Below are 27500 nucleotides of genomic sequence, written 5' to 3' on the forward strand. Positions count from 1 at the left end.
CCTTGCCTCCTTATAGACCATGGAGAATAGAAGCTGTTCTTGTGCTAGATTCCAGGGTGACTGCTATTCTGGACATCAACTGGTTTTTAAGTCCATGGCCATTAAAATCTTACCTTGCTAACGTGCTTATGTGTTCAATGGTAAATTTTGGGATCATATGATTTGAAACATCATCCTGGAAAATTTTCTGCTTACAATTTTTCCCCTAGCATGAGCTTTTCATAACACTGCTGACAAATAGTCTCAAGTCCTTACTTGAAGAAACATGCAACTCCTTGCCTGTTTAGTTCTTAAGGTGCTACTTCACCTCATTAGATATGGCTTTAATTCTATTGTTCTCCTATCTGGATAATTTTAATGAGTCTCAGTATGTTCTGGAATTCTTGTAAATACTACTTAAGGAAGTTCAAGAATCTGCCTACAAATTATTAATGTGTTATAGTCTTCTACCTCTGGGAAAGAAATCACATGATTTATAATTGTATAACAGCCTCAACATGGCTGTATTCCAATCTTTAGTCATCTAAGCGCTGAGATTTTACTATTGGATCACTACTTGAGTGTCGTCATAAGTGAAAAACATACATGGCTGGCGGAGAAAGAAAAGTACCTTACCTGTAGAGTCTCTGGAGTTACTAGTCCAGCTGTCCATGTACATATTTCATCTCCCTTTCTTTCGTTTCTTCTATTTTTCAGATTCTAGGTGGAGAAGGAACTAAGTAGTTGATAGCATATTCTGTCCTCAGTGTACTCAGAGGGTCCAGGACAGTTGGGCCACAATATGTGGTCATAGTGGATACATCTGGCTAAAACAGTCCAATCTTGAACACACAGGAATATGCGGTCTGAAAGTAGAATGCTTTGTTGAACATTATATTTCAAACTCAAACAGTTAAGCAACTTTTCTTCTTGTAGGTTTCAGACAGAATCGTGATTGAGTAACTCTTAAATGGGATCATTGTGACATTTCAGATGTGACTATTTAACAGGCTTGGGGTATACAACCTCCCTGGTGCCTGATGCCCTCTTGTGGTCAGACTTCCCTGCTTGCAGTCTCTGATCTCCTCCTATCTCTTGGCTGCCACAATTTGATTTTATATATTTAAGGGGAGGCTGCCTCCAGAGGCTGGGATAGCCGCCTCTTTGCTATATTTTCTTCTCTGTTTAGCCCTAGGGGCTGTTCCCCTCTACCTGAATCATTGAGGCTACTGTACCCAGACTCCACAGGATGTACTTCCCCTTCACAATGGTACTAGTCATGTCTTGGGGGCTATAATTGTGGCCTCCAGCTGCCCCCATAGCCACACTGATGCCTCACAGATATCTCTCAGTTGCAGTTTGGAAGGGACCTCAGGCCCCAAAACCCTTGTCTGGGCTTCAGCCTTCCCAGCTTTGGTCCTTTTTTTCTGCCTGAGCTCCCTCAGCTCAGGTCCACTGCCTTGGATCCTGGGCCTAAGTCCCACACGTCTGTGACCAAAGCTAATCTCAAAACAGACCACCCCAGCACCCTGTTCCATGACCTCCAGACTTTCCCCATAGCCAGTGTCTGGTCCTCCAGTGTTAAACTTAAATACAGCAAAGATAACTAGAACATAAAGGGTTAACCATCCGGTTACAACTCATCCAAAATCCTCTCGGGACCATAACAGATGCCACAGCCATAAGAGGGTGACTTGATTCCCCCTGCCCCAGGGTACTTTCTTTTCCCTGGCAGCCAGTTCTGTCCTCAGCTCCTCCTGCAGGGATGGATTGCCTGTTCCAGTCCAGAGACTGGATTTACGTGCAGCCAGGCCCTGCCCCTTTTGGTCACCTGACTTTTGCCTTTGGAAATGTTCCCATGAGTCCCTATTCAGCCTAACAAGCTGTTTGAATTCCCCTGCTTCACAGCCCTCTTTAGCTCCTTAGCAGTCCTAGGTGTTGAGGCTTGGGTTCCTGTTAGTGCTGGCTGCCCCTGTTGGCCAGAAAAGTCTTGTTCCCCTGGGGACCCCACTCCCTGCCCCCGTTTCTCCTCCACATGTAGATAACAAGATTGGGGTTCCCTGTTACAGAGCAATTAAATTCTTCCTTTATAGAAAATTTGTATGCAACCATTCTATTTGTTATAAGCTGCTGTAGCGTAAGGAAGTCCAGCATGCATGCCTAATATTTTTGTTAGAGAGCACTGAAAGCTAGACCAAGTAAAGTTTCTGTGGCAGCGTGGTAACTTGGTATTAGAGCTTGAAAGACCATTTATGGCACTGTAGCTTTAACAGCTTTTCTGTGCTTCAAGGCAGCAGTAATGGGGGACCTGAGCAGAAGTGCATTAGGACTCAGAGACAGGGTTCTACCCATACTCATTCACATATCATCAGTCTTGCTAATACAGAGCTCTAAACCAGTAAGTCAAATCCATGTTAAAGGTCAGACTCACCAATGTACTTTTGTCAGACTTTTACCACTTCTGTCTAGTAGTGAGATTATATTTTTACATGGAAATATGGAATATATTAGGGGTGCGTTGGTAGAGATTTTTTGGGGCCAGTACTGATCCGATTTCCGATGCAGCGTTCAGAGCTGCCTCCAGCTGGTAAGTCTGTTGTGGTGGAAGGAGAAGGTGGAGGGAACGGGTGTAGGGGGGGAAATCAATCCCTCCCGTGCCCCTTCCCTTCCCTCTCCCCTCCCCTTCTACCACAATGGACTTACCAGCTGGAGGCAGCTCTCCATGCTGCCAGGCTGTGCTCCTCACTGCGTGAGTGCTGTGCTGCAGATGTGCACATGAACGGGCATTTATCGGCCAAACTATCAGCCCCATCGGGCCGATTTTTCAATACAGCCAGTTTTCTTTATATCAGTACCGATCTGATGTCGGACCAATGTATCGGTGCAATACGTATTATAGATATGTGTTATATTATCATAGATCATATCATACTGTGGTCTTTCTAGATGGAAATGTAATAGGCCTGACCATCACTGAATTGGAGAGAGCACAGGGCAGCTGTGTCAGCTTCCTCATGGGCCTCTCCTTCCTATACCTGCTGTACGTGCTGTGGGAATTGAAGGAGGGTATAGCTGCACTACTCTACTCTCTCTGCGTCTATCGCTGCATGTAGCCTTAGGTTTATTAGTTCAGCAGCAAGTGGTATTCTTCCTATAGTTTCACTCATCATCAAGGATCCTGGTTTTCTCTGATAAAAACATCGCAAATTCTCTGATTAAAAAAACCCAAAATTGATGAGTAAAATTAAAGGTCCCCCACAGCCCCCTGTCCCTGCTAGTGCCCCTCACTCCCCACTACAGTCTCCCCAGCCCTCCTGGTATGCCTCTTTCATGCGTGCATACTTGTATGTGCATGTGTGCACCTGTGCACGTATACATGTGTATGCATACCCATGTGCACATCTGTTGGTGTACATGTGTGTATAAATCTGTACGTGCATGTGTGCCTGCATGTATGTGTGGACACTGGGCGCACTCCCATTGGGAGCTGGCGGAGGGAGTGGGGAGAAGGTTTGGAGTGGCCCCCGAGCCAGCTGCACATGGACTGTGAGTCACACTATCGGCCCTTAAGGGAAGCCGTATATGGAGGAGCTGAGCCTGATCAGGTTGATAGCACTGTTCAGGTTCCATGTGCAGCCAGCCTGGCACTCCAGCCAGGAGTGGGGAGGCTGCAAAAACCCTGGTTCCAGATGGGTGCAAACCTCGCAGTTCCCGGCCGGCTGCAAACTTCCCAGCCGACTGCAAACCTCTCCACTCCCTCAGCCCCCAGCCAGCTTCTCCCCCAGCCCTGCTGGTCAACTCCTCAGCCCCCTACAAGCCCCACTTACCACTTCATAGGCTCTAGAAGGCAAGTGAGCCTGACCCAAAACTTGGGACCGACTAAAAGCCTCAGGCCTCGCCTTTCCCCTTCTCCCTGCCCCTCCGGGCAGGGTTGGGGCTTTCCCATGCTTTTTGCAATCGGCTTTTGTAGGCTGGAACTCAGCCTGCCTGCAGAGCTCTTTGCAAAGGGGGAAATCCGTGGGTTTCTCTGTTAAAGGGGAAATCCATGTTTTCTCTGATGAAAATAGGAAATCCATGGTTTTCTTCGATTTTCTGTGGGAAATGGAAAACCTGGATCCCTGCTTATCAAAGATACCCTCAGGTACTCTAGGAGCTGGAAGCCACTTGCCTTGGAAGGGACAGAGGACCTTCTTTTTTCCTTGCATCTCGCTGCCTTTCAAGCAGAAAGAGAAATGCATATGACTTTTAGTTTTGGTTAGATGGAAATTCCTACCTTCAGGGAGTCCAGAGATGCAATTCATAAAGATCAGGGGTAGGTCATGTGAAAGGAGGAAGGAGAAGTTTTTAGAAAAGGAAAAAAAAAACCTGGGAATACAGGGATCAGCAGTGGTTTGAAGTGGAAGGCTGTTCTAACACAAGTCATCTCCAAGTGTGGGCTGCTTCCAACCTTGCCTGTATTGCTGCCTCTGCCACTGTTGCCAGTGCCACTGCCAATAATCTACCCCAGTTAGGTGTCTGTCTATCCAGCTTCTAGCCTATTTTAATGCTTAACCATCCTCATAGTCAGAAAGTTCCAACTAATTGCTAACTTAAATTTCCTCTGCTGCAGCTTGAGGCCTTGCTTCTAGTTCTGTCCCCTACAGCCACAGAGAAAAGCCCATCTTCATCCTCTTTATAATCACCCTTCAGGTATTTGAAGACTGAGCAGGGATTTGACAAGTCTTCTCTTCTCCAGACTCCATAACCCTAGTTCTTTCAGTCTTTCCTCATAAGTCATGTTTCCCAGACCTCCAGTAATTTTTATAGCTTTCTGCTGGACTCTATCCAATCTATTATCTTTCTTGAAGCATGGGGCCCAAAGCTAGACCCAGTACTCCAAGTGAGGCCTCACCAGTGCCAAATAGTGGTAGAATCACTTTTCTTTGATTTGCAAACTGTATTCCTGTTAATACAACTTAGTATCCTTTTGTCTTTTTTGCAACAAAAGCACACTGTTAGCTCATATTCAGCATCTGATCCATTGGGGGTTTCTTGGAAGTTACCCTAGGTCTTTCTCTGCTGTACTGTAGCCTATCCAGACATTCCCCACTCTATATATGTGCACGCAGTTATTCCATCCCAAGTGCAAGACTTTGCACCTGTCCTTGTTGAATTTCATCTTAATTAATTTTGGCTCAATTTTCTAGTTTGTTCAGGTCATTTTGTTTTAGTAATCGAGACTGGACCATTTTCCAAAAAGAAGTCCATTGCAAATGGAGGCATAAAAATAAATATTTATTGGGGCACAGTGGCACAACCCAAGGCAGAACTCTAGACAGATTGACCAAAACAATTTAATAGAAGTTAAAATGGTCTGATATAGCAACATTTCTACAGACTGATGAAACATTCCCTCTACTAGTTAAAGGAAGCTTCCTAACAGGAATCAGCAAACAGATCGGTAGATTCTTCTGGGAAGACTTTGAGGTTATTTTGGAGGCCTTCCATATTATAGTTGCCTCTGCTTGCTTCAGCAGAAGTATTATGGGCTGGGTAAATTTCCTGTTAGAACTGAAGCTCTTTTTCTGCCGTTAACCCGTTTAAAACACCCTCTCTTATCTCATGTAGACAATAGGAAAGTTGTGAATTGGCTGGTGTAATTAAAAGTGAAGAAGAACGTGGTTTGGTTTGGGGTTTTTTGTTTTTTGGAGGGGTTTTTTGGATCCATGCTGCAAATTTCATTGACTTCATAGATTTCATAGACATTAGGGCTGGAAGGGACCTCGGAAGATCATCGAGTCTAGCCTCCCGCCCGAAGGGCAGGAAGTCAGCTGGGGTCATAGGATCCCAGCAAGATAAGCATCCAATTTTTTCTTGAAGGTGGGTGACAGCAACCATGAGCTGATCACCTTCACCATCTGCCGTAAAGCTGGCAAGTTAGTCAGCAACACCGAAGTCCTTGACTTCAGGAAAGCCGACTTTGACAAGCTCAGGAGGCTTGTCAGTGAGGCTCTAAGGAGTCGTATTCCTTCCACATGGTGAATGTTCCTCCTTTAGAGAGCTTGCTTATCAAAGGAAAATTCCGCCCTGTGACATAGCTTCCTGTGGCCACATTCATTTGTGCTTACTGCATAGATGACCTGTTTTGGTGCAGCTCTGCAGTCTGGGCCTTGACAGTACCAGCTGCCCCGAACATCTGAATAGTCTTTTCTAGGGACAGTCTCTCTCACACAATAGTTTTTCTTCTAATGTTGTGTCTGCAATGCTACACATAACCCTATCTAATCAAAGACTCTGTCAATTTGTATGATTTTTCTTTGTATATGTTTCTTTTTCTTAATGTAAAAGATGATCCTTGATGCATTTCTAAAGCACTTAGTGTAATGGAAATCTGATCCTATTTGCAGCTTCCAGGCATTGCCATAATGCAATTAAAATTATATAAGAAAATATGCTTCTTTGTTTTAGCAGCTTGAGATTTGTACTATTATACCAACTATTGTGAATATTTTTGATGATGGAGTTATATAGAGTCCCCAAAGTGCTTTCAAGTTATTTAACAGTTAAGTAATCTTGAATAATACAAGACAGAACATGTTGATGTCTGAAGGCATGTTAATTGCCAACTATGGATATTATTTTACTTACCAAATGATAGATAATTAACATACTGAAGTTATAAGGTGACGGGATTAAGAAAATATCAGAAAGAACTTCCACTAACTGCTGCCCTACAGAACTGTAACTATATATAATTTAAATGACTTCATATGGTATACGTGGAAAACCTTTTCCATATAATAAAGGTGTATTTTATTCATTCAGATAGATTCCAGATTTTTTTTTACCTTGTCATCTTATTTTAAGTAATTCTGTGTAGGAAAAAAGGCGTTACGGCAGTGGTTTCCAGTCTTTGAGACTTCTACCTTTTGATAGATGTCCCCTAAACTTTCATGTTATGCTACTGTTTGCCACAACACAGTTGCTACATTTTCTTTTGTTCTGTTTTCTGTTGTTTGGCTCCCTTTTGTGTTGCCTTTTGATGTTTTGCTAGTGTGCCTTGCTGTCAGTAGTATCCATTGTGTCAATTTAGAGGCATAGTTCTATAGTACTGGTTTGGTTGGCCTATAGCAGGTTATCTAGGGGTGATTTTCTTCTGAGCAGGTTACAGTATATGAACTTCACTTTTTTTTTTGAGTTCAGTATCAGAGGAAGAGAAGCAGAAACATGGAATGTCAGGGTCCTGTGTGAGCCATTCAGGTTTTATACAGGTAAAATCTGTAGCCCTTAAGAGCCGTTAAGAGAGCAAGGTGAGAGAGGCATTTTGGATTTCCACAGGTTGCTTTACTCTAAACCAGGGGTTTTCAGCCTTTTTTTAAGGAGTGTACCCCTTCTGGGTATGCTTCTGGTGGAGCAGGGGGAGGGTATAAGCGGCCAGATGTAAAGCGGGGGGGTGGGGTCTTGCACGAGGCATGGGGTGGTGGGTGGCAGCAGTTGTGTGAGCTGCCCCCCCTCCCGTGCCTCGGTGGCTGGGAGGTGCCTGTGCAGCCTGCAAAGATGAGCCCTGCTCCTGGAAGGCGGCGGCACAGGGTGGTGGGCGGCAGTGCTCCATCCCTGCCCACTGACACATACCCTTTAGCCCCTTGCTAAGTATCCCCAATGGTATACTTACCCCCGGTTGACAACCCCTGCTTTAAACAACACTTTCAGGTGATCTATGCAAGTCTTCTGTTCCATACCTTCTCATTAATCTGGGATTAGTAAATACACATGCAAGTGTAAGTGATCTAATGTATGATATCAACACTTAATTTTTATTCCTTTCTTTTGATGTAATTTAGAAAAAAACTGGAAGGCAAGATGATGGAAAATAACCAATTATAACTGATGTTGTTATGTAACAATTCTCATATACTTCAAGAAATTAGCCCAAAATAAGTTAAACAGTCTAGGGAAGTAATAGAAACATTTACTTCTGTCATAACCATAGCTTGTTGCCAGAGCCCAAAGGAACTGTATTTTGGAAAATGACTCTATGATTTTTCAGCCAACAAGTAGAAATGCTGTTTTTGACTTAGATAAGCAATGAAGACTTTACAGAAGAACAGGTCCTAGAAAATAATGTTGAATGGTGTACTCATCAATTAATTAATGGATAAAGGTAGTCTATTATTAAGGTCCTTGATCAAAAAGGGCAAACTGTGAAATTAAGGGAACTAGTTAGTGAAGTCAGCTGTACTGAAGAGCCCAATGATTTGATTTTGGAGAAGACTTGACATATCTTTCCGTCAAAGGTACAAAAATGTCTCAAATTTGTATTCCAAGCAGTGGGACAAAAACTTGTAGGGATGGGCTCCAGATTAACAGTATTAATTGTCACCTCAAAAAGAACTCTTGATCTAAGCAGAGTCCACAAAGAATAGAAAAAGGAATGGATCAGCCAAGAAATGAATATCTTAGTGATGAGAAAGTATAGGAATAAACTGAGAAATTGCTAAAATAGCTGAGTTAGTCTTTGCAAAGAAATTAAAAACAAACTGTGGAAGGTTCTTTAGCTATATGCATAAAAAAGAGAATAAGGAAAAATGTGATGATTCTGTACCGTGAGGAGGGGCACTGCAATTAAAGGGAATCTTGGTATGGCCCAAAATTAAATGAATAATTTGCTTTAGTTTTTAATAAGGACAACAATATTCATTAAGGCACAGAGACAGGATGGCTAATAGGAATTGAGTATAAGGAAATGGAAACTGAAAATGGAAATCTGAATTTGGTATTACTGATTGGGAAAGGAAGAAATAAGCACATTGTTGATTCTTTTTTTCACTCTTGAAGCTTGGTTTGGTGTATTTGGTAGAAGTCAGATATACCGTATTTGTTGAAATACAAGATGAGGTTATTTTTTCCCAGTCAGCATGGGGGAGCCCCATCCATGTCTTATATCGCATACAAGGAAACCTCTTTAAATAAATAATCTATCAGTAAACTCCTGGCAGCTGCTGTGCTCAGTAATGGAACAACCTGAGGTTGATAAAATGCAGCCAGCACTGAGCATAACTATAAAACACATGGCTCATATTAGTTGAACATACTGATAGAGAATAGATTAGCACAGCCTATTTGAATAAGATATATTGTCTTTTATTAAGAGTGTGCCTGTTGCGCACAGTTCCCCTCAGTGCTGACTCTTTTTACAGTCATGGTGAGCCACTACACTACATATGTTTTTACTTCCTCTTCACTCCCACAGCTGCGCTGTGCCTTTCTTTCCCATTTCCAATGATTCTTGTTTCTTTACCAGCCTTAAATGTCTGACATACATCACCAACAGGGCCCAAACAATTGACCCAGAATCCCTCTGTTACCTCTGCTCTCAGCCCGGCTGCATAGGATTAGTGTGGCCCTGCCCTTCATGAGGTGGAGCTGGGCCAGGTTGCCTTGCACCTTCAGTAGAGCTGGACCTGGTTCCCTTGTGTGGGAGGTATCTGGAGTACACACACGTGCTGTGCTGTGGGGTCGCCATGGCTTAAAACACTGTTGATTCTGTTTGGGCCCAGCCCACTGAACGATATAGTAAATCATGAACCATCTGGCCCCAACTTAATGTTTCAGTGAGCTTCCTGGCAGGTGGTTGATACCCTGGCCAGGGAAAACCTCTTGGTGGGATCTCTATGATTGACTGCCAAGTTAAGACGTGCTTATTACTGACTATACATATTGTCCAGTTAAGGTGATAAGAAATGAATATTATTGAATATATGTATTGACATTTTGGCATTTGTCTTTCAATTTAATTGGTAAGTTGACTGTTTATTGAAGTTTTTGAATTTGGTATTGAATTGGCTTAATATTTACTTAGCAAGCAAGTTTGGACTGTTAATAAACATAAAAATAAAATGTGTAATTTGTACTAGTAGGCACAAAAGTGCTGCTTTAAAAAGTGTGCTTACAGACTACCTGTGCTAAAGCTTACAGCAGTTTCAAAACAAGTAAAATGCATCAATGCTGGATGAATTACGTTTATGGGTACCAGTAATAAGTTGCATGTCTACAAGTTGCTATAGGTATGTTTATTTCAAGGTCATTGTTTTCAGATTTGCTCACTTCCATGTGCTCAGGAAGAGCAGGGTCTGACAGTAAGGAGAAGGGGAAAGAAATTGGCAGGGGGGTGGGCAAATGGAAGCTGACCTCTTCCCCCCCAAGATTTATTTCCGCTGATGTAGCAGTGGAATGGAGATAAATTCAAGGCAATCCTCCAGTAATCAGATTCTATACCTGGAAAATTATAAGAAATATATAAATTTTCCATATATAGAATCTAGTTGTTGAGGGGTCATTCTATATTCAGAGTTGTCTTAGATTTGAGTAAATATGGTAATTAAAAGTCCCTAAACCCAAATCTTTTGTTGTTTATTGTTCAGCATTTCAGTAATCCCTGTGAAGAGAGCAACAGTTGTATTTCTTTGCATACCTCCTGCCCCAAACTAAGGTACACACCTTGCTTTTGCAAAGTCAAAACGAAAGGGAAAAAAAGATTTTTTTCCAGAGCTGTGACTGTATACAGCAGTGACAAAACCTAATCTTCATCTTACTTACCCTCCCTTTCCTTCTCAGATAACAGCTACAGTTTTAACCTTTTCACAACTGAAGTGTCAACAGCTTTTGACTGCTCAGTCAAAACTTGAAATTGTAGCTGTTGCTGAAGACTTGACTCCATGGGCAGACCTAGGATTTAAAAAAGAACTAAAAAAAGCCTGCAGGGCTGTGAAATGAGAAGAGAGACCAGGAGTAGCTAACAGACTGCAAAATTGCCAGACAAAGGATGGCTTTGATTAATGAACATCAAGAGTAAATAAAAAGGAAAAGACCAGTGGAGTGAAGAGCAATTAGCAGGAATTGCAAAAATTAGATGGAGTCATGAAATCAGTTTCATCCTTCCATCCAAAGTTTAAATCCAACTGCCTGGCAACCACCAAGACATTTCTATTGAAGCAGTATTAAAGGATGAAACTGATTTTAAAGCTGGGTGCAACCACACCCTCCTAGATCCTGCATTGTCCACCTCTACATTCCCCCCCCCCTGCACCCTACACACACATATCTGCCCCTGCTGGAGTCTTTCTCCTGCCATGCAGCTGCTGGCAGGAAGAGAAGGAAAAGGAACAACAACAATTTTACAGCATATTCATGTTTCTATTCTTAGCAGAAAATCAGCTTCCCTGCTTAAGCCATGCACCCCAATTTTGGAAGGCCAACTTCTGGTAAACGTATACATATAGTACATGAGTACATGTGGTATCTGTGTTTTCCAGCCAAGTGTGCCTGCAATGCAATATAAAAATTATTGCCTGGATGTAGCATACTTTTTGTCAATATCCTTGATACTTGCTTTTCTCTTTCCTGAGTACACTCTATCTGAAAGATGTTCCCTGCTTTTTTGTATCATAATTATTTTAATATTTTCTTAGTGCTAGTAGTCTGCTAATGTCCTTCACAGAAGAAAAATAAGAATACAAAATCCCCATTTCAACTAGTATTGTTGTACATTCTTTGTTTCCCTCTTTGAATTTCTCTTTAGCTAGTATCCCTGCATTTTTTACCAACACCTTCATTCTGGATACTGTTCACTTATAAAAATAAAATTTGATTTTAAGAAATCCCATAGCATGAACATCTCGTATCAGGCACATCTCGTGGTTTTTGGTTTGGTAACTTACTTTTGGTAACTTACTTTTCGCATTCTACCTCGTATTTCCTTACTTAACCTTGTTTAGATTGTAAGTTCCTTGTTTTTTCACTGCATCTGTAGTGGTGCTTAACTAGCCCAGCAATATATCTGATTTATTTCTTATACCCAAGGAAAGCTGAATATGAGAGAAACTTGATCTCTGACTATAAGTAGGGGAAAGGGTTATTGAGAATGCTATGGCCTGATGTATGTTACAGTTTTTACCTATTTGCTTCCATTTTTGTGACGTTTTCAGAACTACCAGAGCTCTTTCTGATTTTTGGTCTATTCTTTCAGTGGAATTCATGTAGGCATACTTTTGCAAAGTCCCAGTTACTTTGATAAATGCTAGGTTACAAGATCAGGGTCTAGACTAGGGATTTTCAGCCAGGTTGCCAGGACATCCTGGGGTGCCTCAAGATCTTTTGAAGGGTGCCATGAGGTGTAAGGAGGCAAGTGCAAGCTTAGACTAGTCCAGTATTGCCAACCCCACCGTGCCAAAAATTATGAGACAAACTCTAAAAAAAAAATCAAGATTGGCACATAAATCAGGAGATGCTATTTTTGAAGTGTGTGTGTGTAGGTTATTCGTGAAGGTGTTGGGACCATAGGGGTGGGGTTGGAGCCCGGGGAAGGAGGGTCCCCACACCCTGGCAGGATGCGGGGTACCGTGGGTCAGGAGTGAGAAGCAGCCGCAAGACTGGGCCGACTGTGCCTTGGAAGTAAGGAGCGCACATGCGCGCTCACACACACACAGAGACTGCACCCAGCTGGTAAGTGGAGGGAAAGGGGCAGGAGGGGGGGAAAGGAAAGGGGCAGGGAGGCAGATTGAAGTCCCTGCAGTGAGGGAGGGAGTGGGGCAGGAGCAGAGGCAGGGGCGGGTCGTCCAGAGGTGCTGGTGAGGAGTGTGGCCATGCAGCAGCACCCCCCCCCCCCCCCGGGGGGGGGGGGGGGTGCTGCTGCAGGCCCCCCCCCCCCCCCAGGGGAAGCGTTGTGGCATGTGTCCCCCCACAGGCAGACGCAGGCTGCCTTCTGTGGGCTCGGGGCCTACTGCTCTTGCCCCGGGGGCTCAGCTGTGACCCTAGAGTGCCTACTGCCACTGGGTGGGTAAGAGAAGTGTCATGTGGCCAATGTGCCCTGTGTCCCCTGCCTGCCTAGTGGGCAGCAGTGCCATTGTGTGGTTGAGCTCCTGGTGCAAGGCAGCAGAGCCCCAGCTGACAGTCTGCCCCTGCCCCATGCAGGGCACATGCTGCCATGCTTCCCGGGGGGGGAGGTGTGCTGCTGGAGGGGGCTGTGCCCCTCCCCCCACACCTCTGGATGACCTGCCCTGGCCCTGGGACTCCATTTACCCCAGCCTCTGCTCCACTCCTTCCCTCACTGTGGGGGGCCTCGATCTCCCCCTTCCCTCCACTTTCCAGCTGGGAATATCTGGAGATTTTAAGGTTGGATTGGGAGATTGCAAGTTGGAGTTATTTTGACTTTGAAATCCAAAGCCTTGTGATGGATTTGCAACAGTTGGCATTACTGGTAGTCCCTGCCTAGCCACTGCCCAGCCCCTCTGCAAGAAGGTAAGCACTATAATATTTTCGTTTTTTAGATGCAGTGCTGCTCAGTTCACAAAATTTGTGAAGGGGTGCCTCAAGTCTAAAAACTGCTGAGAACCACTGATCTAGACTAAGTTAACCAGTATATGATGCTGATAAAACAGGAATTTCTTGGTATAGACATAGTAATGATTTGATAGATATCACCCTGTAACAAAATAGAGATCATTATTTTATCTGAGTCATATGGTAAAGCATACCTAGGTGTTATGGATGAATCACCTCTTATCATTTTTGTCCCTTACCATTTTTTTAATTGCCCTAATCATTTTACAAGTTTTTATCCTGCAAGCTAGTAAGCTGACATTAAACAAATGTAAAATTTTATTTATGTATGCAATCACAAAGTCTCAAGTTTTGTTTGGGTGCATATACCCCAAAAGTAACCCTTTTTTGTATAGGGGGTTTTATTGGTTTTTTCAGGTGCTTTGAGAACAAAAAAAATTTTGCACTCTTTCTGTAAGGAATAGTCAGTATACTAAGATGAGTCATGCTGTTCATGTTTCTAGAGTGAAGACTATGTAAGATGTTTCATGATCTTTAGACATGCTTGGAATTTAGATTACCTTGTGACTTTCAGAACTTTATTTCTGATTACAGGTATTTAATATTCATTTAGTGTTTGCTGATACAGGATTAGTGAAAATAAAATCTTAATCTAAGAAATAGGAAGACATATTTGCATCTTTTCTGTTTGGATTTATAGCTATCAGTTAGTTGCTAGTATGAATTCTTGCAGTAAAATAACACATCTTTTAGCCCTAGCATGGCACAATAGAGTTTATTTTCTTTACTTGTCTTCTTAACTTCATAATTATACTAAGCCACCTGGATTTGTTTTACATAGTGTTCAATGTTCTATCAGATTTGAAATTTTTGGGAGCAGATGCACATATTTTGCAATACTCTGTTTGTTTGTGTGTGTGCATCTGTGGGATGGATCCTCATGGAATATTTCTGCTTATAAAGTAAATGGGATAAATTATTCAAGTGATCAGTGATTCAAAGTAGTTGTTCTAGTGGAGTTTAGAAACCTTTAATAACATGAAGAGAGTCTTAATTTTGAATCAGTTCCATTGAGCTAAATGTTGTTATCGTCATCTAACAGTTGCGTGTGGGCCAGTGCCTTCAACCTTTTGTCTGCTTCTCTTTTGTTATATTATTGGTTTTTTTTAAGAGGACCTAGAGTGGTGACAAACCATTTACATAATTTATGTTTACTTAGCCAATAACTGGCGGTTCACCAATGAAGATTTTCTTAGCCAATATCGACGGTGATGATTAACCAACCATATTGACCGATGCTGATCCAAAACCTGAATTTAGTACTAGTGCATGGCATTTTAAACTGCTGACATAAACCATTTTTTTGTTTTACGTTTATCACGCACATGCCTCCTGCCTGCTCCAGCCCTCCATGAGGAAGGTGGTGACTGCTTTATTCCCACAGGTTCCCCCTTGCCCATGGCTTCTACCTGCTCTCTGCGCAGCCCATGCTGCCATCCTGGGTGGGCAGGGCAAGCACTTGTGTGGACAGCGGTGCCTGGCATGTTTCAAGTCCTAGAGCATGCCACTGGCTCAGTGCCACCAGTCCTGCACTGCCCAGTTCCTGGGGCTGCCGGGGAGAAGCTGCTTCTGCAAAGGCGTCCAGTGGAGTGGAATGTCCCTTGTGCGGCGTCTTGCCTCGCCTGCGTGCAGGCCAGTGTCTCGGCTCAGGCTCCTGCTGTGCACACAGTGTCGCCACAGCAGTGGCAGTAGCAGGAGCTGGTTAGAATCCCTTTGTTGTTGAGTGTGGTGCCCTGTGACTGCTTCCCGGTGCCCCTTCCCTCTGCTGCTGCTTGCTGGAACCTGTAGTCTGCCGCAAGCTTGGGCAGAGACGAGGGCACGGAGCCATAATCATCAGCTGCAACAACCAAAAAAAAGCCAACACCTAATAACGTCACTTCTCCTTTTCCCAGTGCCAATTCAACTTCCAACAGATAAATTGGTGCACCCCTACTAATAACCTGTTTTATAAACTATGTATTCGTGAACATAATTGGTCATACTTGTGTTAAATCTAGTGTTCTGTCACTTAATGAAGATGCATTAATGTATACTGCAATAAGATATATTGGGTTATTCTCATGACCTTAAGGTTTTTCCTACTTAACATTGTAGGCCCCCCTAAAAGCCCAATGTAAAGGAACCAAGTATTTAATTCCTATTGAAAGTAAATGTGATGTAAGCATTTTGCACTTTCTGCATCCCTAGAAAAATCTCAGCTCTTAATTAACGCTTTTCCTCTCAGAATTGTTATTTTTGAAACTTAGAACTTACTGGGAACATTTTAAACTGAGTAATATCACTTTTGGTTTCTGAGCAGTAATTCAATAGTATAAATATATCTTTTATCATGGAAAATTGGATGTTTGTTTTTCTGTACTTTACCGATGTTTTCCAGTTGGCTTTTGTAAAATTTTCAATTGTTAAGTACGTGTGGTGCCATGCCTTACAGGAGGCATGGTCAGCCGAACTTGTGGCACAGGCAATTTCTGTAAGTGGCACGCAGCAGATTGGGTAGGAGTCAAGCAGCCTGGTGGCAGATAGGCCAGGGAGCAGAAAGCAGAGCAGTGGATCAGGCAAGGAGCAGAAAGAGCAGCGGATCAGGAGCAAAGGGCAGGAAGCAAAAAGCTGAGTAGCAGATCAGGTAGGCAGCACAGGGCAGGGAGCCTTACTGAGTACAGCCAGGCCCCTTACTTCCTGAGTGAGGACTGCCTTGCAAACTGCTAACCAGTTTTGGAGGGAGAAGCTACCTGTTAGGGCTGGTTGGTGAAGAGAAACATAGAGTCCTGTGCTCATCCACTGCTAACTTTTTTTTCACCTCTCCACAACTGCCTGTCTGACCTGGGGACATCAGCCCCTTTTCTTATGTGTGTGGACGTGCCATTTCATCCCTGGTTCTTCAGTTTCCCTTGGAATAGTGGGCTGCCTTCCCCTAATTGCACTTTCATTCTATTTTTCCCTTCACATTTAGTTTGCCTGAACATTTTCTAGACCTTTTCCGTGTATCCCCATTATTGCCTCCTAGTGCCTGAGACACCAAGTCTTGACTTGTTGGGGACCCTGTTCAAGCCATGCATGAGGCTTCTGCTCTGGTAACTTTGCCTGTGGAGGGAAGGTGTGACAAAGGGGCATCCTTACCATTGCTGTCTTCCATCAGCTTGCCTCTCCATCCAGCGCTAAGATCCTCAGCACTAATATAGGAAGGGTCTCTACTGTTGTAAGTACTGCTGAAGCTAAAATCTCTGATGCATTCTTATATGGTAGAAAGGACTGGGGTAAGAAAAAGAGCAACGACACTGCCTGAAAGCCTCTTCCTGCAGTTGTTGTCACTACCCAGGTTACACAGGTGGCAGTACTGCTTTCTCCTAGCATGCCTTCCATAAATTCTGGGGGTACCAGTTCTCCAGTTGCTGGGTCATATGGCCAGGGAACTGCAGCTCTTCTTGATCTTCCAGCATCACCATCAGCTGTAGCTCCAACACTTCAACCATTGCCTCTTCCCACATGTGTAGCAGTCTTTTCCACCCGAACCAGGAACCGTAGTCTCTCCTCTCTCCTACTGGCCATCTTTCCTCGCATTAAAATCTACATCCCAGCAAAGGTGGAACAGTAGGGTCCACTACACCACAGTTCCAGCCTTGGAGAGATATGGAATGCTATCTTTGTTCTGTCACTGGAGACAGCTGCTAAAAAGTTCCTGGAAGGAGACATCTTGCTGTGGAATGCCATGAGATCATCTCATTAGCCTCCTCCTGGTACTAACCAAGAGGATTATATATGAGATTAGATGGGTGAGACTCTGTAATGGGTTTCTTTAGCTCTTTGGTCTATTTCTTTTCCCTTGTTACCTCATTATCTAGTCAGATTTCCTTTGGGTGGCATCCACCAGTTCCTGAATGCCTTTGAGAAACTGTGTCCTGTCCCAAGTTGTCTTCAATGTTCTCTTCATTTGCTTGCTTATGAAAATATGACTGCACTTCTGCTCCTGTTTTCTTGTTCTTTATTACCTACCTTTCCAGCACAATGGGGCAGACCTTTAGTTTTGGTCTACTTTAGAATTATTCTAAGTAGGTTCTCACTTTTCAGCATGTTGCAACAAATGAGTTGGGGGATGAGTGGAAAAATATTAATTGATCATGGAATTAAAAGATTTTCCCCATGCCTTAATTAAGGCTGCCCAAGTATTTCTGGCAATTCAGAAGTGTTTGTGTGTGCATTCTGAATAAACTTGTAATATAATTGTTTGTGTGGAATTTTAAAAACATTTTTTTTAAAAGAAACAAAAAACATTTCATTGTGTAATGATATGTTGGCATCCACATACATCTCCTTCAAGACTGAAACCTTTACATTTACCACAGTGAACTCATTCACTTGTGCTAATAGAGTAACTGGTAACAACATTAAGTTGTCATTTTCTTTGTAGACCAGAACTAGTAGAGGATGAGAGAGAGACTTCACCATTGGCTAAAAGTAGAAGAATGGTGTGACTCTAAAATTATGCATTTCATTCCATGTTCAAGATGAAATATTATACCCACTTCAGTCAACCATGTCTCTTTCTGACCCCATCCCTTCAACTTGTACCTCTCTGAGGTTCACACTACATGTTACAGTTATTATGCAAATAACAGACCAGCTGCATGTGCGAAGTACCTATCACACTATTAAAAGCTCCAACCACCTATAAAGTTAGGCCTTGAAAATGTGTACAGGCAACCCCTGTGTAACACTGTTTCACTTGGTGCTATTTCACTATAACGCTCATTTTAAATTGATACCTGATTTCACTTAGTGCTCAGTGAGTTGCGTTAACAACACTCGCAGTCACCATCTTGGGTCATTAAAAACATTTGCGGTTGCCATCTTGGGTCATCAAATACTTTCAGGTTCACTTAATTCTTGTTTTTTCAGGAACCAATTAAGAGACTTAAGTGGAGGTTGCCTGTTACTAATGTTATAGCTGGTTGCTATCCAGCTTTAATTTGCACATGTAGTAAGGAATACATTGCCTGATAGCAATCTGCTGGTCCTCCAGCATCCCAGGGCACATTGTTCCATCTCCAGTATAAATTCTGAAAGCCCTGTGTTTGCTGCTGTCTTGGAGACTGGGGTGTGGTGTGGCCAGGCAGGGTATCCCCATCTCCCTGCACTGTGTGGAGAAGTGAGGGGGGAGACTTCCCCTCCTTGCCCCCCCCCCATCTTGCTGCTTCCCCGGAGACTTGGGTTCTGTTCTGGCTGGGGAGGGTGCCCCTGGCTCTCTGCATGGGTGGAAGGAGGTGTGTATATAGGGGGATCACTTCCCTCCCATGCCCCCCCCCCAGCTTGCTGCTGTTCACAAGACTGGGCTGGGTTGTACTGTGGGTAGCCAGCATGTGCCCAGCTCCCTGTGCTTGTTTGAGGAAGTGGGGAGTATTTCTTTTCCCTGCCCCCTGCTTGCTGCTACCCAAGATACCCAGTCTGCACTGTGGCCAGGCAGTGTGTCTCTGGCTCCCTGCATGCATGGGGGAAGGAGGAAAGGATTCCATGCCTCCATCCCACTTGCTGCTGCTGACCTGGGCTCTGTTCCAGGCAGGTAGGGTGTCTCCAGTGCCATGGATATGTGGGATGAAGTAGGGAGAGGATTTCCACTCCTCCCCCCTCCCCTGCCCAGCTTGCTTCCTGGGGAGACACCAGAGGTTCAGGGGGATGACTCCTTAGTACAGGGGCAGGCAAAATACAGCCCATGGGCCAGATCTGGCCTGCCAGGCCATTCTGTCTGGCCTTCAGGGCCCCTAAAAAATTTAGAAAATTAATATTTATCTGCTCCTGGCTGTCTGTCAAGGATGACAGGAGCCAGGGGCAGTAGGATCCAGGAGAAGCCAGCAGGACCCAGCAGCCCAGCTCCATCCCACCCAGAAACCTCTGCCTAGTAGAGGCTTATAGCCTGAGACCATGGGGATGCCTCCCTGTCCTCTCTTCACCCCTCATGCTTGTCTTGTCCCTTTGTTCTTCTCTTCTCACAACTAGTTTGTGATCTCAGTCTTTTTGTCCAAATGTTACACTAAATTTTAACTGTGGATGAGAGGAGATTGCTGACCAGTGAGACCATTCCAGTCACACCTCAAAAGCTTTATTAGGATACGCAATAGCAATTGCTGATGTAGCCTTGGATTCGGGGAAGAAATGGGTCTGCTGGCCAGGCTTCTCTGTTCCCCTGGGGACTACAGCTGGTGTGCTGAACTTCAGAGAAGTCCAAGGTTTTTTTTTAGCCTATGTCCAGTATTTATAATTGGCCCTTTCATATTCTAATAAATGGTCTCAGAATGGTTTTATTTAAATACATTTGTTTTACTGTAACTTTTAGAACCAGACTCAACTCTCATCACCTCGGAGGGCTTGGGAAAAGTTCAAAGGGATGACTTCTTCTCTTTTCTTAACACTGACTTAGTTACTTCTTTGCTCTAGTTTATGGTCTTCTGACAAGGTTGTTTTGTTTCTACAAATCATCTAAGCATTTTATTAAAAATACATATATTATAGCAAAATAACATTTTTAATACATTTGCTCACACACTGCTTGTAATATTTTATGTTAAAGCTAGAATATAATATACTGGTTAATTATGTTTTGTTAGACCTGTTGATGGCGTTTATGAGACATACTTTGCCAGTAAGTTTCACAGATATTTGCTAAATCTAGAAAAATAGTAATACTCAGGGATCTTGAGTTCTACTCCTGGTTCGTGAGGGTGTTGTTCTTGTGGGCATGGGTTCTCTTGGCCTACTTTTCTCCAAACTTCACCCCACCTCCCCAACCCTCTTCAGGCTGTTCCAGGATTGTCTCTTCCCCACCACTTGGTCATTTTCCTCACCTATCTAAACCGTCTCCATTTATAGACTTCTGCCCCAGTCACAGTTTCTCTGCCCAATAAGTCCCTTGTCACTAACCCCAAACTTCCCTCCCACCCCAACTTCTGCTTCCATCTCCTTGCCTTGTCATTCACAATCTTCTTTCCCAGCCTGTTCCAGTTCTCTACAGATCCCAACTACAGTATCATGTTTCTTTTACTTGGTGGCCTACAATTATCACTTTCATACTATGTTTCCTGTTCCCACAGGCTTTCAGTTCGTCTTCTTCTCTAGACTTCTCAGCTGATATCATGGTTCCTTTTCCTAGTTTCTTTACCCAGCCAAGTCCATTTCTCCCCCTGCACCACTAGTCAATTTTATCTTCCCCTCATCCTCTTGGGTTACCAGTTTTTTGTTCTCTTTACATTTCCTTCAAGGCTCTTAGACACAATCCTTGTTTCCATACCTAACTCCCAGACTAATCCCTTGGTCTATCCTATTCTATCCTATCCTAATGTCTACCTAATGCCTATCTTCCATTCCCAGTCTCTAACCTCCAGGCTGTATATCTCTGTCTGCTCCCCTGGTCTTTCCTTACAATCCTTTGTGGCTGGCTGAGGTTCCCCTGCATTTGATTTGGGAAGCTTCCTCCTCTGTGCTGTCTATTTGCCAACAAGGGGATTCAGGATGCCTATTCTCAATGTTAGTGCTTGCTCCTGTGATTCAGAACAGCCAGAATCTGACACTATAAGAAAAGTCTGGGTTCACCCCTGCAGTCCATGTAGGAGGTGTATGAAGTTTGAGCATACTTAGTGTGGATGGAATCCTTGGATATTTTACCTGTTAAGATCTAGCAACTCTTCACTGAACATGTTTAAACTCCTGCCCTCCCTCCCTCAGAGGCTTGTAATTTGCCCAGATAAGGCAGATTTTGATTGGGACAGCAAAAGGACATCAGGTTTTCCTCCCCAATACTGAATGTCTATTTTTTCTAGCTTTGTTTTGTTCAAAGGCTGAACCATTTTGGCTTTAATTTTCCAGAAGAATACAGCTTGAGGGATGCTTAGCATGGAACATTTCAACTTAAAGGTTTAAAGTTTGGTTAAGTTGTAAGCAGGTGAAAACAGTAATATAAAATTTAGGGCAACCTTAATAGCAGGCAGTGTTATCATGTCTATCTATAATATGACTATTTAATCTCTTGCTGTTCTTCTGAAATGCATTGAAATCTCCATTTCCCCTCTTTTTTTTTAAAGCCTATGGAAAAGTGTTCTTAGTGAGGAAAGTAAGTGGCCATGACGCTGGAAAGCTTTATGCCATGAAAGTATTGAAAAAAGCAACAATAGTTCAAAAAGCCAAAACAACTGAGCATACAAGGACGGAACGACAGGTACTGGAACATATTAGGCAATCGCCATTTTTGGTCACATTGCACTATGCTTTCCAGACAGACACAAAGCTTCATCTCATTTTAGGTAAGTGTTTTCCTTGATTCAGTCTCTCTATTGATGATTTTTTATATTATTTATTAACATTCTATAGTTTTTTGGTGTTGTCTTGTGCTTTTGTTGGTTACATATTTGAGAAGTAATATGCAAAATAGTGTATCATTTTGCTTCCCTCTAATGGCGGTTTTTTTGAACTTTAATAATTTGTTCATTTTATTTCTTTAATTATGAATGACTCTCACATGGCATAATTTCTTATGATCACAAGAAATAAGTATAGATGTAAAAATAAGATATATTTTTGAACAGTTGGAATTTTGGATCATTTCTTGATCTTGACCCAGGATTGGATTTCATTTTTTTTTTTTCCCTGCAAAATTTAGGATTTTTTTTCTTCTGTTTTCATCAATATTTGGGAAGGAGCTATTACTTACATGAATTATATCCACATGTAAATACCATAGTCACAGACGAAAAGCTCATTTGGCACCACATTTGTAGGTTTGGGACTGAAGATTATAAGAATCGGGGGGGAATTTATTAAATCATGATAATGTTGTCTTGAGCAGCGGGTAAGAGGGAAGTGGAACTGAGAAGCAGCAGAAAGTCTCCTTGTTTGGAGTAACATATGTTTAAACCTAAGAACACACAACAAAGTGTCTGCGTTGTCATGAGACTTTGGAACGTGAGGGTATCTTTTCATAAAGACAGTCTCCTCTGCATTGGCCAGATGTTTATCCACAATTCAAATACTGTAAAGATATGGACTCATTTTAATGGATACAGATATTTGTAGGTAAGCTATAAAAGGGTGGAAGACACCCCACGGTGTTTATACACGTGCTTTGGGAGTGTGTGTGGGGGGGTGCTTTGATTAGAGTGGCCCCAGGAGCCACTCTAATTAAAGCTCCTAGAATACCTTGTGTATCAGTGTCCCTGTGCTTCAAAATGGCAGCAGGAGTGCTTTATCTAAAGTTCATCAAACGCGCTTTAGATAAAGCCCTCCCTTTGCCATTTTGAAGTTCAGGGACAGTGATACATGACACATGAGAGGCTGTTGGAGCTTGGTAATTGCCATGCTCCAGCACTCTATTAATTGAGTCTGCTCTGATGTGCTGGATTTAGAGCTTATTGGAGCAGCCTCCCTGCTTGTGTACTATATAGGCACTGTCCTAAACTAACTTGATCAGACAGTCATGAGCTTTTGTAGGCCAGAGAAAGGAATTAGACAACTTAAAAGAAGATGGGTCCCTTCTACACATGCAGGTAAAGATGCAGTGGGATCTAATGTGTGATCCACACAGTTGTGCCTCTTGCTATGCTACATGCGTGTGGCAGGTGGTGCGATTGTGGGATTGCACATTAGATCCCATTGCACTTTTATTAGTGGTGCAGGGGAGCTTGATCCCAGGCTTTCCCTGAACCAGCAAGAAGCAAGCTTCCATGGCTGGGAGCCCCACGTACCCTACTTGAGGGGTTTCCAGCTGGAGAGGTCCCTACACACCCTCAGGGCAGGGGGAACGTGATCCCCCCTACTCAAGTGTGTATAAAACCCCTGGGATGGGGAGATCACCACTGCAGCAATACCACCAGCCTCAGGGAAACCCCTGGGGCACCCACACCCCTAGGGCAGCAGGATCACTGTAGCAATAATCCTCTGGCTCTGAGGGTTTCCCATACCTCTGGACTGGGGGAAAATCACCCTGTAGCTACCCTCTGGACCCAGGGTTTTCCACACCTGTGAGCCCTGGGGATGGTGGCAGCTGCAGCCTCCAGGGTCCAGGGATTTCATGCTGGGCAAAGTGAACCCCTATGGTTGGAAGCCCTGTCAGCTGATGGGACTCTCAGCTGCAAGGGAGACCCTGCTACATGTTTAAATTAAAGCTTGATAGCAACCAACTATAGAGTTAATGCACTTTTTTTGAGGTCTAACTTTGTAGCTGGTTGGAGCTTTTTTATTGTGTGATAGCTACTTTGCACGTGTAGCTGGTCTCCAGATAATTGCACAACTAACCAGGTAATTGTGCAATACCCATACTGTGTAGAGAGGACCAGGACCTAGGGTGCTTCCCCTACCCTGCCTTCTCTCTAATTATTAAAAAAGTTATCCATTACTTCTAGTCTGTGTTTTCTGTCTCTAAGGCAGTTTCTAACCTGTGACTTCAAACCATATCACTATTTAATTTTTTTCAATAGGTTGTTATGAGGGCAATATAATGAAATGCTGTATATTTATACTAGCATCTCACTAAATTCTTAGGTTTCAGAACTCTTTAGGTACATGCCATTTGGGTCTGATTTCTTTAATATATCATTTTTTTGCAGCACTCTGAGACTGCCATCTTTGTCAGTCGTCTTTTTATTTATTTATTTATCTATCAGAAAACAATAAGAAAAAAATAAGGTACCTCCCCAGTATACTCTGCTATGAAGACCTACACAATAAGTTTATGCCTCTCTGAACCAGTTATTCTCTAAAGTGCTACTCTCCCCTTTCTGCCCCTAACGTCAAACTAACATGGCTAACTACTAGAGCTGTGCAAAATCAACAGGTGTTTTGTTTCCATGCATTTTTGAGCTCAAAATGCAGCAAAATCCAAATGAAACAAAAGCATTTGAAAAAGCTTTGAAGTGAAATGGAAGCACTTGAAGTGTTTCAAGTTTTAAAGCAGCCTGGTGGTGGGAGGCAGGGGGGAGTCAGGGCTGCTCTGAGTGACTCCGCCAGCCCCACAGAGCTCAGCCTGCTAGGAGGAGAGCCAGTGGTGGAGTCGCTTCAAGCGCAGCGCTGGCCAGTGGCTCTCCACAGGGCTGTGGAGCCTGCTGCCACTGGGCTCTGCTCACCAGGGCTGTGCTCTGAGTGGCTTTGCCACTGGCTCTCCTGCTGGCAGGCTGAGCTCCATGGAGCTGGTACAGCCACTCAGAGTGCAGCCCAGCGGCAGGAGGTGGGGTGACGCAGGGCTGTGCTCCAAGCGGCTCTGCCAGCCTCGCGGACCTCAACCTGCCTTCCCAGCAGTGCCGGACTCCTCCCAGGGGCCCCAGATCTGCATGTGGGATGACAGGCCGCTGCGGCTGCCTAGGGCCAGTGGCAGCAGCAGTCTTCCTGGTGGTGGGTGTGAGCTACGGCCAGTGCTGATCTCAGGCAGCAGCGGAAGCCTCCTGTCATCCTGTGCACTGATCCGAGGGCTTGCACCCCCAGGAGGAGTCCAGCACAGCCCCACATCCCTCCTGGGAGTGTGGGCCCCCAGATCTGCATGTGGGATGACATCAGGCTGCTGCTGCCAGCAAGTGATAAAAGTTTTGCTTTCGACAACTTGAGGTGCAGTTTCCCAGAAAGTCCTGCACCCATCTCCTTGAAACTTGGCAAGCTTTATTTTCTCAGAATGGGCTACCGTCCCTCCAATAGTCATCTGAATCAGGCAATAAATGACAAAATTATAGGCATTTTCATGATTCCCCATTATAGTCTATGGACGAAACAGCAAAACAGTTTTGATAAAATGAAACGGAACAGTGCTTCGAAACGATACGATGAAACAAAACAGTTCTGTTTCGCACAGCCCTACTAACTATCTCCCCCTACTTTTTAATAATTAAAAAGGTTAACAACAGTATCCCTGAAATACCATATTAGGGCTAGTGATGTTTAAATGACCAAAAAAAGCATGAAATGTTCAGATTCAGGTTATTTAGAGTAGTTTTTAAGATAATTTAAGGAAGAAGGAAACAGTTTTACAAAACTGATATATTAATATTTAATTTGAGTTTTCCAACTGTATAACTCTACTGTTTCTCCATTCCTGTTTGTCTTTTGGTTTCCTTCTCTAGCAGATAACTGTAAAATTGGAGAGAGAGAGAGAGAATTGAATACATGCATTTATTTATATAGATGCCTTCGATCCTCAGAAAGTTCTTTAAGGCAGTAGTTTCTTAAGAATATCACTCAGATCTGGTTGGCATCAGGATCCATGAATGCACAAATCCATGAATCTATCTGCAGAAGTAGTATTTTCAAAAACACTCCAGTGTTAATTATGTTGGATCAGAGTTGTTACTCTTCAGGTGTAGAACTTGGAAAGTATATAGAATTAGGGAGCTGGTAGATGGTCCCTGAAACTTACCTAGCTTTAGGGCAAGGGTGGGCAATTATTTCAGCTGGCGGGCCATTTAATTTTGGGGACCTGATGAAGGCCACATTCATCTGTCACTCCTTCTGTCACTCGCTCTCTTGCATGGGTGGCAGCATTAGAACCTGTTGGCAGTGTCCCCACTGATGCCTGCCCAGCATGGCAGCAGCTCCTACCTGGGCCCATGGCTGAGCATTGGGGTGCCTGGTAAACTTCAGCTTCAGCCAGGTTTGGAGCAGCAGGAGAGACAGACAGCTGCCTGCCCAGTGCAAAAGCAGCTCCTGCCTCTGGGTCCGTGGCTGACACTGGATTGGGTGTAGTGAAGCTCTGTTCCTCTGCACTATTTTGTCTCCCTTTCCTAGTTATGAGTCACCATCCAAAATACTGTATTCGGTATGAATGGTGTGTGCGCTCAGTAGCAGGTAAGATGACAGTTGCTTCTAGTATATTCTGCCAGCACAGTTCTCTTGCAGTCATGGGAAAGAGCAGAGGAACAGCCTTTCCAAGTCGGCCTTGTACTATGTAGCTTTCTGTTGATTTTTCCAGCATAATGTGGAATGGATAACCTTATTTTTCGTCCACATTTTATGAATTCGGAAATGTATTTATAAATGCTACACCTGTATTTCTTTTCTAAGCCTCTTGGCAAGTAATGGAAAGACTAATTTTTTTAAAAGGACATTTTTAAATAATTTGCTTTGTGTGTTTATGAAATACCAACAGTTTTAGTACTTCTAAACTGGTATATGAATTACTAGCTAACTGACAGGGAACAGTAAATTTGGATTTTATAAGTTTTTCACATTCTTTCATTGAGTTGAAATGCTAGAACACACAATAAGATGCTTTTATTATATTTAACTGTATTTTATCTCAGAACACTTTTGTTTTTCTTAAAAATGCTAAATTGCCAGTCAGAGTTCAGTGACAAAAAAGTTTTTAAAAAATTCCATCATTAAGGAAAGTGAAATCACTCAATTCTCTATTTTACTTTATAGACTACATAAATGGAGGAGAACTTTTTACTCACCTTTCACAAAGAGAGAGATTTACAGAAAATGAGGTGCAGATATACATTGGAGAAATTGTATTGGCACTTGAACACCTACACAAGGTAAAGCATTTTTTCCAGTAGGACTTTCTTGAAAGAAATAATCTGTATTTTTTTCACAAAAACCAAGAAGAGCTTCAAGGTTCTTTCTTTTTTTTTTAGAAGTTTTTTAATAAGTGTGTTATTACATACACTAGAATCAAGTGTGAATTATTTAATTAATTATGAATACTTTTCCCCTTCATCATATATCCAGCTGTACTATTCCTTCACACTAGAATACACAGGGTAGTCTCTACAACTGGAACCAGCATTTGTTAATTTAGCAGTGGTTTCTTACTTTCTGAATCTCTTGATTTCTAACAGTACCGTACTTACCTGACCTCTTGGTCAGGTTAGGATTGAAAGCCTGCTACCACTATGACTATAAGTGGCTCAACCTGTACTGATCAGTGCTGAGTGCTGGGCAGTGGTTACTTAACCTGGCAACCTCAGGAAGTGCCAACAGCTTTGGGCAGATGATTGCCTGACAAGCGTAGTGAAACTCTTGATGGAGGAAGTGCCATCAAAAGGTGGACGAGCTTAATCACTCAGTGATTTTGCCAACAGTATCCACACAGGGCAAATTGGGGTAGCCAGCCATGGCTGGCAACCAGTCTAGGAGTGGAGCCCTGAAAGGCAGGCAGATGGAAGACCTCCTTTGCACTGGCA

The 27500-nt window shown here is 43.3% G+C and overlaps 1 protein-coding gene across 2 annotated transcripts in view; it reads left to right on the top strand.

Annotated features, from left to right (window-relative positions):
• Positions 1-27500, top strand: part of RPS6KA5 (ribosomal protein S6 kinase A5) — a 224144-nt gene that overhangs the window by 63605 nt on the left and 133039 nt on the right. For both annotated transcript variants that reach the window (XM_019518660.1, XM_019518661.1), the window contains exons 3-4: positions 21423-21641; positions 26737-26852. In XM_019518660.1, coding sequence (XP_019374205.1) covers positions 21423-21641; positions 26737-26852 — 335 coding nt within the window. The remainder of the gene's footprint in view (positions 1-21422; positions 21642-26736; positions 26853-27500) is intronic.

The sequence above is a fragment of the Gavialis gangeticus genome, unplaced genomic scaffold (assembly GCF_001723915.1).
Source record: "Gavialis gangeticus isolate Ggan-Ray unplaced genomic scaffold, GavGan_comp1, whole genome shotgun sequence".
NCBI lineage: Eukaryota > Metazoa > Chordata > Crocodylia > Gavialidae > Gavialis > Gavialis gangeticus.